The 13,538-nt window shown below is 50.0% G+C and overlaps 6 protein-coding genes and 1 non-coding gene across 7 annotated transcripts; 2 read left to right on the top strand and 5 right to left on the bottom strand.

Moving 5' to 3' along the window:
* Positions 1-29: 29 nt before the first annotated feature.
* P174DRAFT_510481 (mRNA splicing protein SYF1) lies at positions 30-2,856 on the bottom strand (the record flags this gene model as incomplete). The annotated part of the gene is made up of 6 exons (XM_024831681.1): positions 30-67; positions 121-320; positions 380-2,391; positions 2,481-2,534; positions 2,588-2,704; positions 2,767-2,856. 6 exons carry the CDS (start codon positions 2,854-2,856, stop codon positions 30-32), a joined length of 2,511 nt encoding a protein of 836 aa, XP_024686069.1.
* A 322-nt stretch (positions 2,857-3,178) lies between these two features.
* On the top strand, positions 3,179-4,542 carry P174DRAFT_449090 (H(+)-transporting V1 sector ATPase subunit D; the record flags this gene model as incomplete). The annotated part of the gene is made up of 8 exons (XM_024828808.1): positions 3,179-3,193; positions 3,260-3,372; positions 3,435-3,445; positions 3,511-3,836; positions 3,892-3,940; positions 3,997-4,006; positions 4,059-4,099; positions 4,151-4,542. 8 exons carry the CDS (start codon positions 3,179-3,181, stop codon positions 4,366-4,368), a joined length of 783 nt encoding a protein of 260 aa, XP_024686070.1. The 3' UTR covers positions 4,369-4,542.
* Positions 4,543-4,632: 90 nt separating this feature from the next.
* P174DRAFT_418436 (U1A/U2B'/SNF family RNA-binding protein) lies at positions 4,633-5,601 on the bottom strand (the record flags this gene model as incomplete). Its single annotated transcript, XM_024824693.1, has 3 exons — positions 4,633-5,415; positions 5,481-5,487; positions 5,555-5,601. 3 exons carry the CDS (start codon positions 5,599-5,601, stop codon positions 4,633-4,635), a joined length of 837 nt encoding a protein of 278 aa, XP_024686071.1.
* A 152-nt stretch (positions 5,602-5,753) lies between these two features.
* P174DRAFT_t35 lies at positions 5,754-5,824 on the top strand. The gene has a single exon. It is a non-coding gene; the product is annotated as a tRNA-Gly (tRNA).
* A 63-nt stretch (positions 5,825-5,887) lies between these two features.
* P174DRAFT_502041 (tubulin-specific chaperone D) lies at positions 5,888-9,843 on the bottom strand. The gene is made up of 6 exons (XM_024831065.1): positions 9,647-9,843; positions 7,090-9,586; positions 6,761-7,043; positions 6,366-6,710; positions 6,148-6,313; positions 5,888-6,096 (listed from the first exon to the last, which is right to left on the bottom strand). Exons 1-6 carry the CDS (start codon positions 9,821-9,823, stop codon positions 5,965-5,967), a joined length of 3,600 nt encoding a protein of 1,199 aa, XP_024686072.1. The 5' UTR covers positions 9,824-9,843; the 3' UTR covers positions 5,888-5,964.
* A 172-nt stretch (positions 9,844-10,015) lies between these two features.
* On the bottom strand, positions 10,016-10,996 carry P174DRAFT_502042 (ubiquitin carboxyl-terminal hydrolase). Its single transcript, XM_024831066.1, has 2 exons — positions 10,888-10,996; positions 10,016-10,825 (listed from the first exon to the last, which is right to left on the bottom strand). Exons 1-2 carry the CDS (start codon positions 10,913-10,915, stop codon positions 10,128-10,130), a joined length of 726 nt encoding a protein of 241 aa, XP_024686073.1. The 5' UTR covers positions 10,916-10,996; the 3' UTR covers positions 10,016-10,127.
* A 475-nt stretch (positions 10,997-11,471) lies between these two features.
* On the bottom strand, positions 11,472-13,356 carry P174DRAFT_402688 (uncharacterized protein; the record flags this gene model as incomplete). The annotated part of the gene is made up of 2 exons (XM_024823962.1): positions 11,472-12,116; positions 12,174-13,356. The coding sequence occupies 2 exons, from the start codon at positions 13,354-13,356 to the stop codon at positions 11,500-11,502; spliced, it is 1,800 nt and encodes a 599-aa protein (XP_024686074.1). The 3' UTR covers positions 11,472-11,499.
* Positions 13,357-13,538: the final 182 nt, after the last annotated feature.

Genomic DNA, 13,538 nt, shown 5'->3' on the forward strand with positions numbered 1-13,538 from the left:
ACATGAAATAAATGTGAAACGAAAAAAGACTATTCGGCATCCATATCATCATCAAGATCAATAGCGTCTGGGTTGACGGGCGCGGAGGGCTGCGGCTGCTGCTGACCCGGCGGAGGGGACGATTGCCGCCCTCGGGTCCGGTGCTGGCGGCAACGAAGCCCACGGGGGCGCGAGCTTGCCGTTCCAGAGCTGCCATGGCGTCCGCGCGCTCCTTGGAGGCATCCATGTCTGCTTCCTCGCCTTCCCTCTCCGTGCCGCCTTCCTGGGCGCGTTGCTGGCTGCGAGCGATTGCTTGGGAAGCAATGAAGTTGACATCGGTGCTGTTTCGATAAATATTAGTACATTATCAACTTTCGTGAATAGGTCAGGGTTCACATACTTGTACTGCGCCTGAACACTTCGCTTGATACGAAGCATCTCCTTGAAGGTATCTTCGTTTCCGTGCTGGACCTCGAATGCCTCCCACTTTTGCCAGAAGCCGGCGTTGGTACGGGGGTCGCAGAACTGAGAAGCATGGCCGTAGATCGCACGTGCACGATCGATTTCGCCAAGTCTCCTTTCCATCTCTGCGAACTTGAGGCACATCTCTTTGGCTTCCTGGTCGGGCAAGGCCGCAATGGCCCGTTCATAGATAGGCCTCGCGGATGTCAAACCAAAGTTGGAGGCAGACTTGGTGATGTAGAACTCGAACATTTCAAATCTGTCCTCATCGGAAACTGCCCGAGTTGCACGCTCATAGATTCTCATTGCGTGTCGGGCCAGACCGCGTTCTTCTTCAAGGTTGCCGTACATCAAATACAACGGCTTTGCGAACTTCGGCGGACATCCGTCGAGAGCCTGTTCGAAAAGGTCCCTCAATCTTTCAATGCCGATCTTCCGATCCACCGCCTTGGTGAGATAAAGGTTCCAGAGCTCGAAAGCAACCGGATAGCTGAAGAGATCCAGGCCTCTTTCGTAGACTTTGAAGGAATCCTCAAAGTATTTATGCTCCTCCAATAGATTGGCATAGTTGACCACAGTCTGAGGTGTTGCGATGCGCAGTTCAAAAATCCTCTCATATACCTTCCTCGTCTCTTCCAAGGTTGCAACACTCTCGACCAGATCCACATAGAAACTCCAAAGCTTCCAACTCTTATGAACGCGTTGCTGAGGGGAGAGACTTTCGTCGAAATAGTCCACCGTAGACTTCTTCGGCGCCTGCGTAGCTTTGGCCATGATATCGACGGCCTTATCGAAATTCTCACTTCGAAGTTCCATCTCAGCCCATTCACACCATGTCTCTGCTAATTCGGCGACAGATTTGAAGGGAACCTTGACAGCCTTGTCGAAAATGACTCGAGCGGTGTCCAAATCTCCACCACTCTCGTAGAACTTGGCGTAGTTGACCCAGAGTTCAGAAAACTTTCCATGAGCTTTCTTCGGGTTGATTGCAGCGATGGCGGCGGTGTATGTGTTGACAATTTCTTCTTTGTTATCACCCCACAGAGCCACCCTCTTCTCCCATTCAATGACATTGTTGGGATTTTGCCTTAGCAAGACATCGTTGACAAGGAACGGCCGGCGATCCATAAGTTGTTCAAATCTCAGCATTCGTAGATCAAGGTCGAAATCAGCGTCTTCGTCGACATTGCCTTTATCAGCCCGGACTGCTGCGGCCTCCATCAAGCTTCCAATGATCGATTCTTCAAATTCAACATAGGCGTCGAATATCAGGGTGAAGTCGCGGACGGTCATGACGGTGGTAATACCTTGTTCGAACACATCGCGTGCTTTCTCGAAATTACCCTTCGTGATCCAATAAGTCGCCAACCCAGCCCAGAGCTTCCCTCTCTGATCCGCAAACCGATCAATTCCACTCCGAAGGATGGCGTCAACATCGATGCCGACTTGAGGGCCGGTCTGAATCTGCTTCGCTTTAGAGACAAGCAGGTCTACCATCTCAGTCCAAAGCTGGAAGTTGCTCTTTCCTTTCTTCGACTGAAATCTCGGGTTGTCCAGGATTTCCAAGTACCGCTTGACAGCTTCGGTATACTGGCCCAGCTCAACGAGCAACTCGATATAATCTTCAGCATTTTCTGGGTGAATTTGCATATAACGAGCCCATATCTTCACAGCTGTTTGTCCAGATGCTGATCGCGCAAAGGCTTTGTATAATTTCCAGATCCGGTTGTGCTGGGTGATCGGTAGAGCACGAAGCGCGCGGTCGAATGTCCTCCGAGTCTGTGTTACCAATGGTTGTTGTAGCAAGAAAGAGAGATACATCTCCCAGATTTTCGGCATTTTATTCAGCAGTATGAGGGCTCGTTCGAAGAGCGCGTTCACCTTCTGATATTCACCACGGTATTTTGTCGCATTACGGCCCCGAAGGTGGTTTATTCGAAACTCCAGATACTTTAAACAGTCAGTAAGATCATTCATTGCTATGTTCCAGAAATTTATGTGAAGAAAGCGACCCAGAAAAAGAGACCGGTTTGACATACCATTTTCCAAAGCTTGTATGATCTGGGAAGCTGTTTACAGGCACGCTCCATAACCTAAAACAATCTATCAGCATGTAATCTCGGAGCAAATGGGGGAGAAATCCTACAAAGGCCTGCTCGTAGAGTGTCCCATTCTGCTGTTTGTATTCAATGTAGGCAAGCCATGGTTTGATGCTGCCAGGAGCCCGAAGAAGATCCTGTTCATAGACAGTATCCTGATCGGCCTACGCGCAAGTACAGTGTCAGCATCCACGATTGCAATGCTCAATTCATGCCCAGCGCTTACAATCAGGTAAAGGTCTGGCCCTGAGGCAGACGTTCGGTCCATCTGTGCGTGTTGCCGGTTAGATCTCGGGGGCAGGAGGGTCCCTGGCATTTCGCCACTCGTTCGAGCGGGACCAGCTCGCACGGTCAACACAGGGTCGGAAAAAGGGAGAGTCGCATGAACTGGAGAGCTTCCTGTGTTCCTTGTCGCGTTGACCAGCAAAGATCAAGCGCCGCAGAACGTGAAGTTGGACTGGAGCACGTGACCTTCTGTCATGCCGCAGCCAGGCGGGCAGAAGTGGCCCAAGCTTCTTCCTCTATAACGGTGCGTATCATCATGCCAATGAGAGGCCCAAGCAATGCGCCCTGCTCTTCCTTGGTAGTAGTAACATCTAGTTTGAACATTATTACTTTCATTTAATCATTTCCCAGCCATGTCGGGTGCAGTGGTATGTGTCTTCTCTTTGTTTGACCCGCTTTACCCTTTCGCTGATTGATATGGATGTCCTTATCAGGGCCGCGAGCCAGTCTTCCCGACCCGCCAGTCGCTGGGGTTGATGAAGAGTAAGCTGAAGGGTGCGGAGACTGGTCACAGTTTATTAAAACGAAAGAGCGAAGCCCTCACCAAGTAAGTCCGATAATACTGTTTTGAAATCTATCTCACTTGCTGATATATCCGTCCAACTGCAGGCGTTTCCGGGGTAAGACATTCCCCGACAAGAGAGCACACCCTGCCGCCAATTCTCAAAGCTGATCTGTATACTAGAGATCACCAGACGCATCGATGAAGCGAAACAGAAGATGGGACGTGTTATGCAAATCGCTGCATTTTCCCTGGCCGAAGTGAGCTACGCTGTTGGTGGAGATATCGGCTACCAAGTTCAAGAATCGGCCAAGCAAGCACGGTTCCGAGTACGGGCTAAACAAGAGAATGTCTCCGGTGTCTTCCTACCGCAGTTTGAGAGCTACACAGAGGAAGGGATCAATGATTTTGGCTTGACTGGTCTCGGAAAGGGAGGTCAACAGGTCCAGCGGTGTCGGGAGACATATGCTCGAGCAGTGGAGACATTAGTGGAACTTGCGAGTCTACAGGTACTGGATCTTTACATGTGCTGGAGCTCGCTCGTCTCTAACGTGTGGTATTTAGACTGCGTTTGTGATCTTAGACGAGGTCATCAAAGTTGTCAATCGACGAGGTGAGCCTAGTCCGCTTCCGCCCATGACGGCACTGAAACGCTGACCAAGACCATAGTGAATGCAATGTACGATTTGCACCTGAAAGTAGACCCTTTACAGACTAACCTTCTTAATTAGTGAGCACGTCATCATTCCTCGAACCGAGAACACTATAAAATGTAAGTAACCCTACGAGCTCTTTATCTCTTCGATATCTGACCAGGCCCAAGACATCAATTCGGAACTCGACGAACTGGACAGGGAGGAGTTCTACCGATTGAAGAAGGTTTCAAACAAGAAGCAGCGGGATAGCGCCGCCGCTGATGCCGAGATTGTAGCTGCTAGGGAAAGGGAGGCTGCGGACAAGCGGGCCGCTGAAGTCGAAGCAGCGGCGCCTGAAGCCCCAGATGTTCTGGGGGAGAATGAAGACGCCGATGTCATTTTCTAGAGTGTCTGCGCTGTTTCTTTGGGCAATGTACATTTCTTCAAGCATGTTTTGTTCGTCGCTTTACATTCGGTTTTCATCTATCTCATATTATGAGGATATCACTCAGACACAGGAGGCCAGAGTGAAATGCGGCTCTGCGGATGAATACACATCATTTTCTCCATGATCAAGACCAAAAAATTACAAAATAGAAATGAAAACAGCCTTCCTAACGCCAGAACAAGTGTTGAACCCGATGCCCAAGGCCGCTCGAAAATGAGTAGTTCACTGTCTTTGGTAGGTGACGCGGATAGGCTTGCCGTTGTCCCCCATAGGCATGTTCGCTGTAGCCTCCTTCGCGCTGATGGCACCAGACTCGTTCTCGTACTCGACAAAGGCGATCCCTTTTCGGCCAGGAACCAATCTGACTTCCTGGAACCCTTCGAACCGACCAAATATAGCGGTAAGGCTCTCTTGGTCGGCGGTGTCGGGCAAGTCCCGCAGGAAAAGAATCTTGTTGGGAGGAAGGTACTCGTCGGGGATAACTGCTGCCGCTGCACCGCTGGTCGGCTTGAGACCCGCGCCCTTGACTGCCTTGGCTGGACGCGCTGTGTCGGCAGGGCCGGGGGACGCTTGAGCTTCTTCTGAGCTTCCAGAGCTTCGTGGGCTTGTTTGCGCTCTACCAGGGACAAACGGGGTTAGCGGACGACATGCTTCAATACCCCAAAAGAGATAGGCAAGACTTGAAGAAAAAAACGCACCCTTCTCTGCTAACCGCCTCCGCTTATGGACCTCAAGCTCTTCTGTCCCGCCCTCGCGCAGAACGGTTGCATCGCTCTTCGTTTTCGCATAGTCGAGGACCATCGGCTTGTCGAAAAGCTCAAACCCGTTGACCTCCTCGATTGCGCGGGTCGCGGATTCGACGCTGTCAAAGACAATGAACGCCTGGCCTTTGGCCTTCAGGTTGGTCTTCGCGACGATCTCCACGATGTTGCCATACTCGGAGAAGATCTCTTCCAAGGCTACTTTGAGCTGGTCGACCTTGATGCGTTCTTCTAGGTTACGGACCTGTTTTTGTCAGGGATGTTAGATGCGCTGTTCATTCGTTGTAACATGCGGACGAGGGGACACACATAGACACTGCAGAGCGTAGCTTTAGTTAGCACAATGTAGCTTCCAAGGATTGGATAAGTCAATGGCAACTCACGTAGGGTTAGGGGGAAGAGAGGAAGTAGTCGCTGGTACTGCGGCCATGGTTGCGACCGCTGAGCCCTTGTCGTGAGCTTGGATGTTTCAAACTACTGACTTTCTGTATCGACCTTCGGAACTTGCATTTGATCTGAGATAGCTTACTCGGTGTCTATATTGAGCTATGTATATACTAATTCCTTACTGAACAAGTAGTAGCATCATTGGTCTAGTGGTAGAATTCGTCGTTGCCATCGACGAGGCCCGTGTTCGATTCACGGATGATGCATTTAAATTTTTTTTCCCTCGGCGCTGGTCCCCTTCAGCTCGTTCACTCGTCCACTCGTCCTGGGCTCTCGATGTTCGTTCATTATCGGTTTGAGCACTCAGCGATCATCATAAAGGTATATTTACAGTTATATTTATTATTTACAGCCGCAACGTCGCCCGTAAATTCTCGACTTGGCCCTTGAGTTGCTTCGGGGGCTTGGTCCAATCCTCGGCTTTCACAAGGTCTGAACCCGTCTCCATGAATAGGTAGTCTGCTACGCTTGAACGGATCTATAGTCGGTCAGTATAAACGCCCGTGTTGAAAAGGATTACACTACATACCCTGGGAAACGGATGCAGGAGCATTCCGACCATCTTCTTCAGAACGTCTGTCCTTAGACGTTCCAACCGACACAGAGGAGCGTAGACTTTGATTGCAGCTTCAAGCCTTGCCATATTTGTGGTCTTAAAGTGTGCCTTTTGCACAAGTACGAAGAGCTTTCGGAAACTAATTTAAAGTCAGCCGATTGCATCCAAGCTCTTCCTGCCAAATAACTCACCTTGATTCAGACTCTTCAGGCACGGAGGAGACATAACCGTCCACGAGAAAGGCTGCAAATTCCATTGATGGTATGGCGTAGCGGTCATCGTGCAGATTATCGCTCAATATGACTCCAAGGTCCTTCAAAATGGCACGCGCTTCGATCTGCTGCTCCTTCCCACTGTAGCTGCTGAGGCTCTGCACAAGTGCTAGGCGAGTAGAACGGACGAGCCCTTCAGCACCCGCAACAGCAGATGTTGCCAATCCCTGAAACAATGGTAAGCGTAGCCAATCGATCGCTTGCAGCCGAAGTAACTGAACAAAGTATTCGGTCGAAGACACATGGCTGAAATGGTCATATTTTCTGCCTCAGTCAGCATAGGTACTACCGATTCAATAATACATTTATCTTACTTCTGTAACAGTGGAAAGTCTTCCGCTGACGCCCAGAAATCCTGTAGACAAATCCAAGCTTGTAGACGGACTTTGTCCAACTTTTCTGCAGCAAGCCGGCAAAGACAACCCACCATATTCTGGGCATAGATAGAGCGGGATCCAGGACGAGATTGATGTCGAAGGATAATCTTTGCTGCTTGAATTGCCTCCAGTCTCAGCAAGGACCCAACATCGCCTCGCCTGTCGGTTGTGTAGTCATTCAGAAATCTAATGATATGATTCGCAATATCCTCCGTGATAGCTGCTGCAGTCAGCATATTGTTTCATTCGATATACGCTGAACTCACCGATATAGGGCAAAATCCCTGTAGTCAAGCTTTTGACTGCTACTACCCTCTTCTCGATCAACTCCTCCTTGTCAGTGCAGCGAAGCAATGTCTCGATCACAGACTGTCTCAAACTATTGGCAGGTTCAAGTTGCCTGAACACCGACCCTAAGACTGAGATCTGTCCTCTGCCCGTTGGCAGCTTCCACGTAGCACGAATGTGTGCGAACCAATCTTGGATCGTTTGCTCCTGTTTAGATGATGATAGAAGAGGGAAGAACTCGGATACAGCTTCAGATGATGTTTCTATAGCGACATCTTCACTGCGGGATAAACATAGCAAGAGGGTCTCATGTGCTCTGTCCAGTGAAGTAGATGATGGCTGAGAACAAGTAGGCTCATTTCCTTGGGTAACTGATTGGGAAAGCGAACGAATCAAGCGCGATGAGGCTTCAGCTGTCAATTCCGGTCGAGAAATTTGGAGTGTTAGGTCATCCTTGGTAGGGCCGACTGCTGAGCTAAAAATGTCCCAGAGGTCGGTAACTTGTTGGGCAACGAGAATGGCTTTGGATTGCTCCTTGCTGTCCCTCGCTGTGGCTTTGTGCGCATTAAAGGCATCTACTGTGGCGGAAATAGACAGCAAACAGCCATGTCTCGCCTCGACGTCCCCGCGAGGAAGACTCGATAGCTTATGCCGTAATCCGTGAAGCACTATGCTGATCGTCTTGTACGATTCGTGGATACTGAGTTCTCCGATTGCTTTTGCGGCCTGTCGTCTGGATTCAGCGTCAGGAGATCCGATTCCTCGCCAGCCGAGGAGAGATTCCACAAGTGGACTCCAGTAATGGTGACTTAGTGCAGCGGTGGCTTTCGCCACGTCAATCATCGCTCGTGATCGTCTCGCAACTGCATGATAATCCACTACCTGAACTAATGAAATTCCCTCGGCAATGGTGTTGGGATGGCGGCCAATCAGCTCCTGCAGAGCAGCAGAGGCGCCTCTTCGGATATTCCCTGAAGGATCCATACAAGCGGCACATACTAATTCTGTTGCCAGTATCTGCAAGATGCTCTCTTCATCCTGACGCGACGGGGTGCTTATCGTTTGCGTGTTCAGGGTCAACAGTTCCTGGGTTGTGTATTTCCGAGAAATTGCCCATATTCCGAAACACGAAGCATCTCGAACGCCGGTGCCTACCGAGCTTCCCGTGGATGATCGTTGTTCAAAATCGAGACCGGAGATTAGCGGTTGCAGTACATGTGGAAGCTGATGGGTTGGAGGAGCGCGTCGAAAGAGTAAATGCCCCAGTGTGAGTATCAAGCCTTGCCACCTTTGCGCATCTACCGCATTCAGGTTTCGCTGAAGTAGATGCAACCCGATCTTTCGCGCTTCGAACGGTGCGACAATTGTGCCATCCGGCTTCTCGTAAAGTATATTCTCTTCTAGGGAGCCAGTGACAGCCTCGATGACTTCGGACGCCATGTTCGGGTCCAACTTCAGAGTAATGATACTGAGTGCTTTGCTTGCGGCAAAGCGGACAGGTGTATCCTTGTCGGCGAGAGACACCAACAAATGATCGATTGAATCTTCCAGAATCGAAGAAACTTTCTCCTCGGGAATTGGGCTCTTTGGTCTTTCGCTAAGTGACAGTGCCATGACTGTCACAGTTCGCAGAATCTTGATGATAGTCTTGCGAGCAAGAGCAGACGAACTGATGATCTCAGATACACGCGTTCGCTCCTGTGCAATATGCAGAGTGCGTTCAAAGGTCGGAATGATCAAGCGCGCAAACTCATCCACCTGCCCCGAAGCGCCCAATCGTCCCAGGAAAGACAAAACACCGATACACGTGTAGACAGAAGGAAGTTCTTCGCTTTTTCCAGGATCCAAGACAGCAAACGCCCATTCGGTAAGATTAGTCAGGAGCCCAAGGGCTTGCATATCCCGCCGCAAAATCAGCCGCGCAAGCAAAAGAGTCGCAGCCTCCCGTTCTTTACCAGGGACATTGACATATTTCAGCGTCACCGAAAGTAGAGACTTTGCTACCATTGGCGCATGCTCCGGTAAAGGCTTGATTTGACCCAGATTGTCGAACGGTACCGGGACATCATCCGAGGACAAGGAGGAAAGGTCAAAGGGGGCGAGCAATAAATGCGAAAGCCAGATCAGCATCACGTAGCGCTCCTCCCAAACTAACTGTCGCGGATTTTCCCCATAAGATTCGCCCACAGCGAGTACATCCCACTCGATGAACGCCCGCAACATAGGATCAAGGTACTTGGGCTCATTGTTCAGAAAGCGACTGATAACTTTGACCCCGCGGACCTTGCAAAAGGTGTAGAGAAGCCGACAGATAGCCCTTGGCAAGGGATACAGTACCTGCTCAGCCTTGGGAGCTCTAGAGCCATATTGGTCACGATACTTGACCAGGTAGGCAAGGAAGGCATCCACCAGAGGAGGCAGAAGCGCCTGCAGATGCGGGTCTAGCAGCTGCGGCCACTCTTGGAAAGGCTCAAGCTGCAGAGTAACACTGTGAGCAAGTTATATCAACGATATTTAGAGAATGAATGCCCTTACAAGGTTTATAAGTCTCTCTGCCTTGGCCGCCTGCGTCCATCTTCGCGGGACTCGAATACTCTGTCTCTCCTCATTCCGCGGTCTCCAGAGTAGAGATGGTAGCTTGGCGGAGAATTCCTTGACCAAGTCACCGGAAGCTCTCTGTAACTTGATCTCCCTATCGTCAGATTCATCCATTATGAAACTTTGCACCTTTAGTGGATTTGTGCTTCTGCGACTCTGTCAATCAACAAACAGCGGGGAGACATTGGTCAGGGTCACGTGATATATACTGCGCATGGTCGCTTTGGGACTGATACAGCACGATTTGATCCCAACAGAAAAGGCAATATGGCAGAGCAAATGCTGTTCGAATGAGAATCTCTGACGGTTTGCTAAGTTTGGTTGGCACTACTATTAAGGAGTAGATTATATATGCTATGACTCAGCCATGTGACTTGCAGACAGCAGCTGTCACAGTGTGCCAATTCCTAGTTAGAGCCTAAGGCCTGCGAGCCAAAGCAATGCAGCTAAAAAGAAGACTCTCTCCTCCTGAGGCATCCGCGTTCAACTTGATGATCCTCTTGATGCCCATGTCAAGCGCTCGCGGACTGAGAACATCCTCGTCATCAGCAAGACTTCCTCTCTCCAGAGGACCCTTCCTCGACCCTTCGAGCTCCCAGAGCTTCCCACCGCTCTTGACGAAACTCACAAAATGCCCACCATTACGCTCACTCGTCGGATCCGCATAGCTGTCTCCGGCCTGCTCGACCGACTTGTGAGCAAGTTCGAATGGCTCGCTGTTGTACAGCAACTCGGCGCGTTTGGTCATATCAAGCGGTATGGCGAGGCTTCGTATCGCCGCGAGATCGGAATCAGGCTTGATAAAGTCGACGGCCGGACCGTTGATCAAGCTATGGAGCAGACCGATCGAGCCGCAGGCGTGGCCGATGGTCTGCTTGAACCAGATGACCGGCTCGTCAGGGCCCGACCCAGTGTAGGGTTCTTTGTTAGTGTCTTCGGCCTCGCGACTTCGATCCCAAGCTGGTGTAAGTGGAATGATAGCCAGCAGAGCCAGGGCAGGCCGGGGGATATGTGCGAGTTGTTCGGGCTCATCCAGGGAATAGACGTCGTAGAATTGGAGCTCAGATGATAGACCCAACTTCGTTGCCAATTGGTTCATTACATCGGGGTTGTTCTCTGCCATTTGCGATGAGTTTCTACTCAAAGCCAAGTGGTCCATGAGCGCTTAGGTCCCTTACCAAGCATTACCCATGTCTTCTTTTCCATTTTGGGGTATCAATAGATGGAGGACGTCGAAAAGTCAGAAATGGTGGTGTGTAACAGAGAGCTCAACAGTATGTAGAATGATTGTATGGGAGGGGTGTAAGCTGACCTTACAGGAAGGGGGTAAGCTGGCCTTGTCATAAGCACCACCTCCTACACCATGAAGTTACTTATAGTCGTAGTACAAACTTAGTAGCCACCTTTCGTCCTTATTAAATAATAGTCTAGTATTATCCTTAACTCACAGAGCCAAAATAATTCATATCGTCCTTAGGACCATCTTGGTGCCCTTATAGAGCATGCTGGATGTCTTCTGTTCAACTAACAAGCTTTCACCAGTATATCAATGGTAAAGCTGGCGTTCGCGACGGAAAAGAAAACATGGCAGGGCAAATCCTGTTAGAATGAAGGTCTCTAGTAGTTTGTTAACTGGCATATGGCTGTATCAAGTTACATATATTTCACTAACCCCCTCCAGGCATAAAAGCAAACCACTGAATTTGGTAAACGCTGGTAAGAGAAAGGAAGCCCCAGAGTCGAACTGATTCTGAATAATTGGTGTAACGATATGTCTCAAAGTTTGATGCTCACAGATCTTGGTCCACTACCACATGTGCATCTGCATTGAATCTGCACAAGCCTGCCAAATCATGCTCGGCAAGCTCCATCATGGTGTTGCGGATATGCATGACAGATATTGCCACTGCAAGGGAGTTCCACACATCTTGACCCTGTTCACTGAGATCAAGTTGGCAAATGAAGTGGCTGTCTTCACTTCCCCGTTGACCCTTTGCGGCGGAAGGGTCGCTGTTCAGGGTTAAGATGGCGACCACTGGACCGCTGATAACAAAACCAGTAAGAAGAGGGGGCATAGTCGTTGCTTTTGCTTTTGCTCTATTGGCAGTCGCCACAAGCTCTTTCGTAGTGGATGCAAGGCCATAGGCACTTCGAAATCGATCCGCCAGCTTTTGTAGACGTCGGTTCACTTTCACCACAGCGTTGACGGTACTTTCTCCTCTCTTTCTGGCGCCTATTGCATACAAGGGTATTTCATCTGAGCTGACATGTAGACCTGCATCATACACAGCCCAGCGAATGTACTTGCTAATTGCCCGTTTTATGATGGGCTCAGGTCGACGATGCACCAGATTGCAGTCTCTCACATAACCGCCGAGAGAGAATAGAACGGAAAGTGACCTGATTGCTGCAACATATTCAGCGGACCATCAAAAGCAAATTGCATGGCTGAGCCTCGACTTACCATAGAACTCTGAGCCTCTGATTGCATTGATCAACGGCGTCGCTTTCTCGCCAGAAACAGCGAAGAGGGGATTCGGGAGTGTGGAGAAGTCGTAATGCCATTGCTTGGGAAGCAAAGGTTCAAAACCCCTCATGGCGATTCGATAGAAAAGTTGTTTTTCTACTTCGTTCCAGAGACCCTTGGGCACATTGACCGCGTTTGCCCAGCGCTTCGCTCTTTCCAGGGACAGATCTGGTACAGAATTGTCTGGCTCATCTTCCTGAATCGATGGAGTATCATCTACTTGCGCACCAGAGTCTGAATGCCCCACAACGAAGTCACAGCTTTTGCTTCTTTTCCTTGACGAGTCTACCTTGCCCTGGGTGTGAGTCTCGTCATTTGTATTATCTGCCAACTGAGCCGGATAACCTTTTCGAGAGCGTTGATGAGCTTTGACAAGTGCGAAGAAGGCTCTGTTTCTATCATCCGCAATCTTGTTGAGGACCTTCATCGCTTTCACCACTAAGGGGTGGCTCGGCTGTGCTCTGGCGTTTACAAGCTCCCACGGATTCTTGGTGACCCCTTCTCCGTCAGAGCTATCAGGCTGAGGATCCGTGAGAGCCGGAGAAACTGGGACTCTTGGAGGTGGTGTCAGTTCAGTCTTCATCATTTTCGCGGGTCGAGAAGGTGTGTCTTTGCTAGGAGTAGGTAGATTCCCAGCTCCAATGTCAGCGGTCGCTTTCCTTTTCGAGGTTCCTCTGTCTGTAGCCCTGCCCTTGCCCCTCTTTGATGAATCCAGAAATATGTCCTGGCCTTCGTCGTCTTTGTCAGGAACGAAGGTAGGGTCCAAAGTCCTTCTCTTCTTTCGCTGTAAGCCCGTTGGAAGTCGTTCATCGTCATCATCTTCACCACCGTCATCCTTGCCGGGAATATACGTTGGGTCGAGAGGTCGTTTCCTCCGACCATCTTTGGGAATCCTTGGGGAGAGCTGATCGTCTTCATCTTCATCCTCGTCATCTTGATTCGGATCATACAAAGGGTCCAGATCGCGGCTCTTGTTCGCTCTGCCGCTTGTAGTGTCTCCGGTGCTTGTCATGTCAGACGGACTCATCAAGCCGTCGTTAAGACTCTCTTCATCATCAACGTCTTTCGGGTTTGTAACTCGTTTCTTTCGAATTCTCGGCATTGCGGCGTATTCTGACATCTTTGCGGCTAGCTTTGCCTGTTTAGTAACTGTAGCTCCTGTCGTTGTGTCCACTGCTAGTAGGGTGTAGCTCACATTCGTTTCACTCCAAGGTGCAGTAGACTCAGCTCCGTATTCGTAATGGCTTATCTGCTGAGGATCAAAGTTCTATTCGCAGCAAAATCACTGATAGTCTCAAGTGC

Source organism: Aspergillus novofumigatus (assembly GCF_002847465.1).
Source record: "Aspergillus novofumigatus IBT 16806 chromosome Unknown P174scaffold_2, whole genome shotgun sequence".
Lineage (NCBI taxonomy): Eukaryota > Fungi > Ascomycota > Eurotiomycetes > Eurotiales > Aspergillaceae > Aspergillus > Aspergillus novofumigatus.

Coding starts and splice junctions, on each gene's coding strand:
- P174DRAFT_502041 (XM_024831065.1), bottom strand. CDS start 9,823: ATGGATGAATCTGACGATAGGGAGATCAAGTTACAGAGAGCTTCCGGT. Junction 7,044..7,089: donor AGGGATTTTGCCCTATATCG/GTGAGTTCAGCG, acceptor TGACTGCAGCAG/CTATCACGGAGGATATTGCG. Junction 6,314..6,365: donor CCTGAAGAGTCTGAATCAAG/GTGAGTTATTTG, acceptor ACTTTAAATTAG/TTTCCGAAAGCTCTTCGTAC.
- P174DRAFT_502042 (XM_024831066.1), bottom strand. CDS start 10,915: ATGGAAAAGAAGACATGGGTAATGCTTG. Junction 10,826..10,887: donor GAAGACATGGGTAATGCTTG/GTAAGGGACCTA, acceptor CGCAAATGGCAG/AGAACAACCCCGATGTAATG.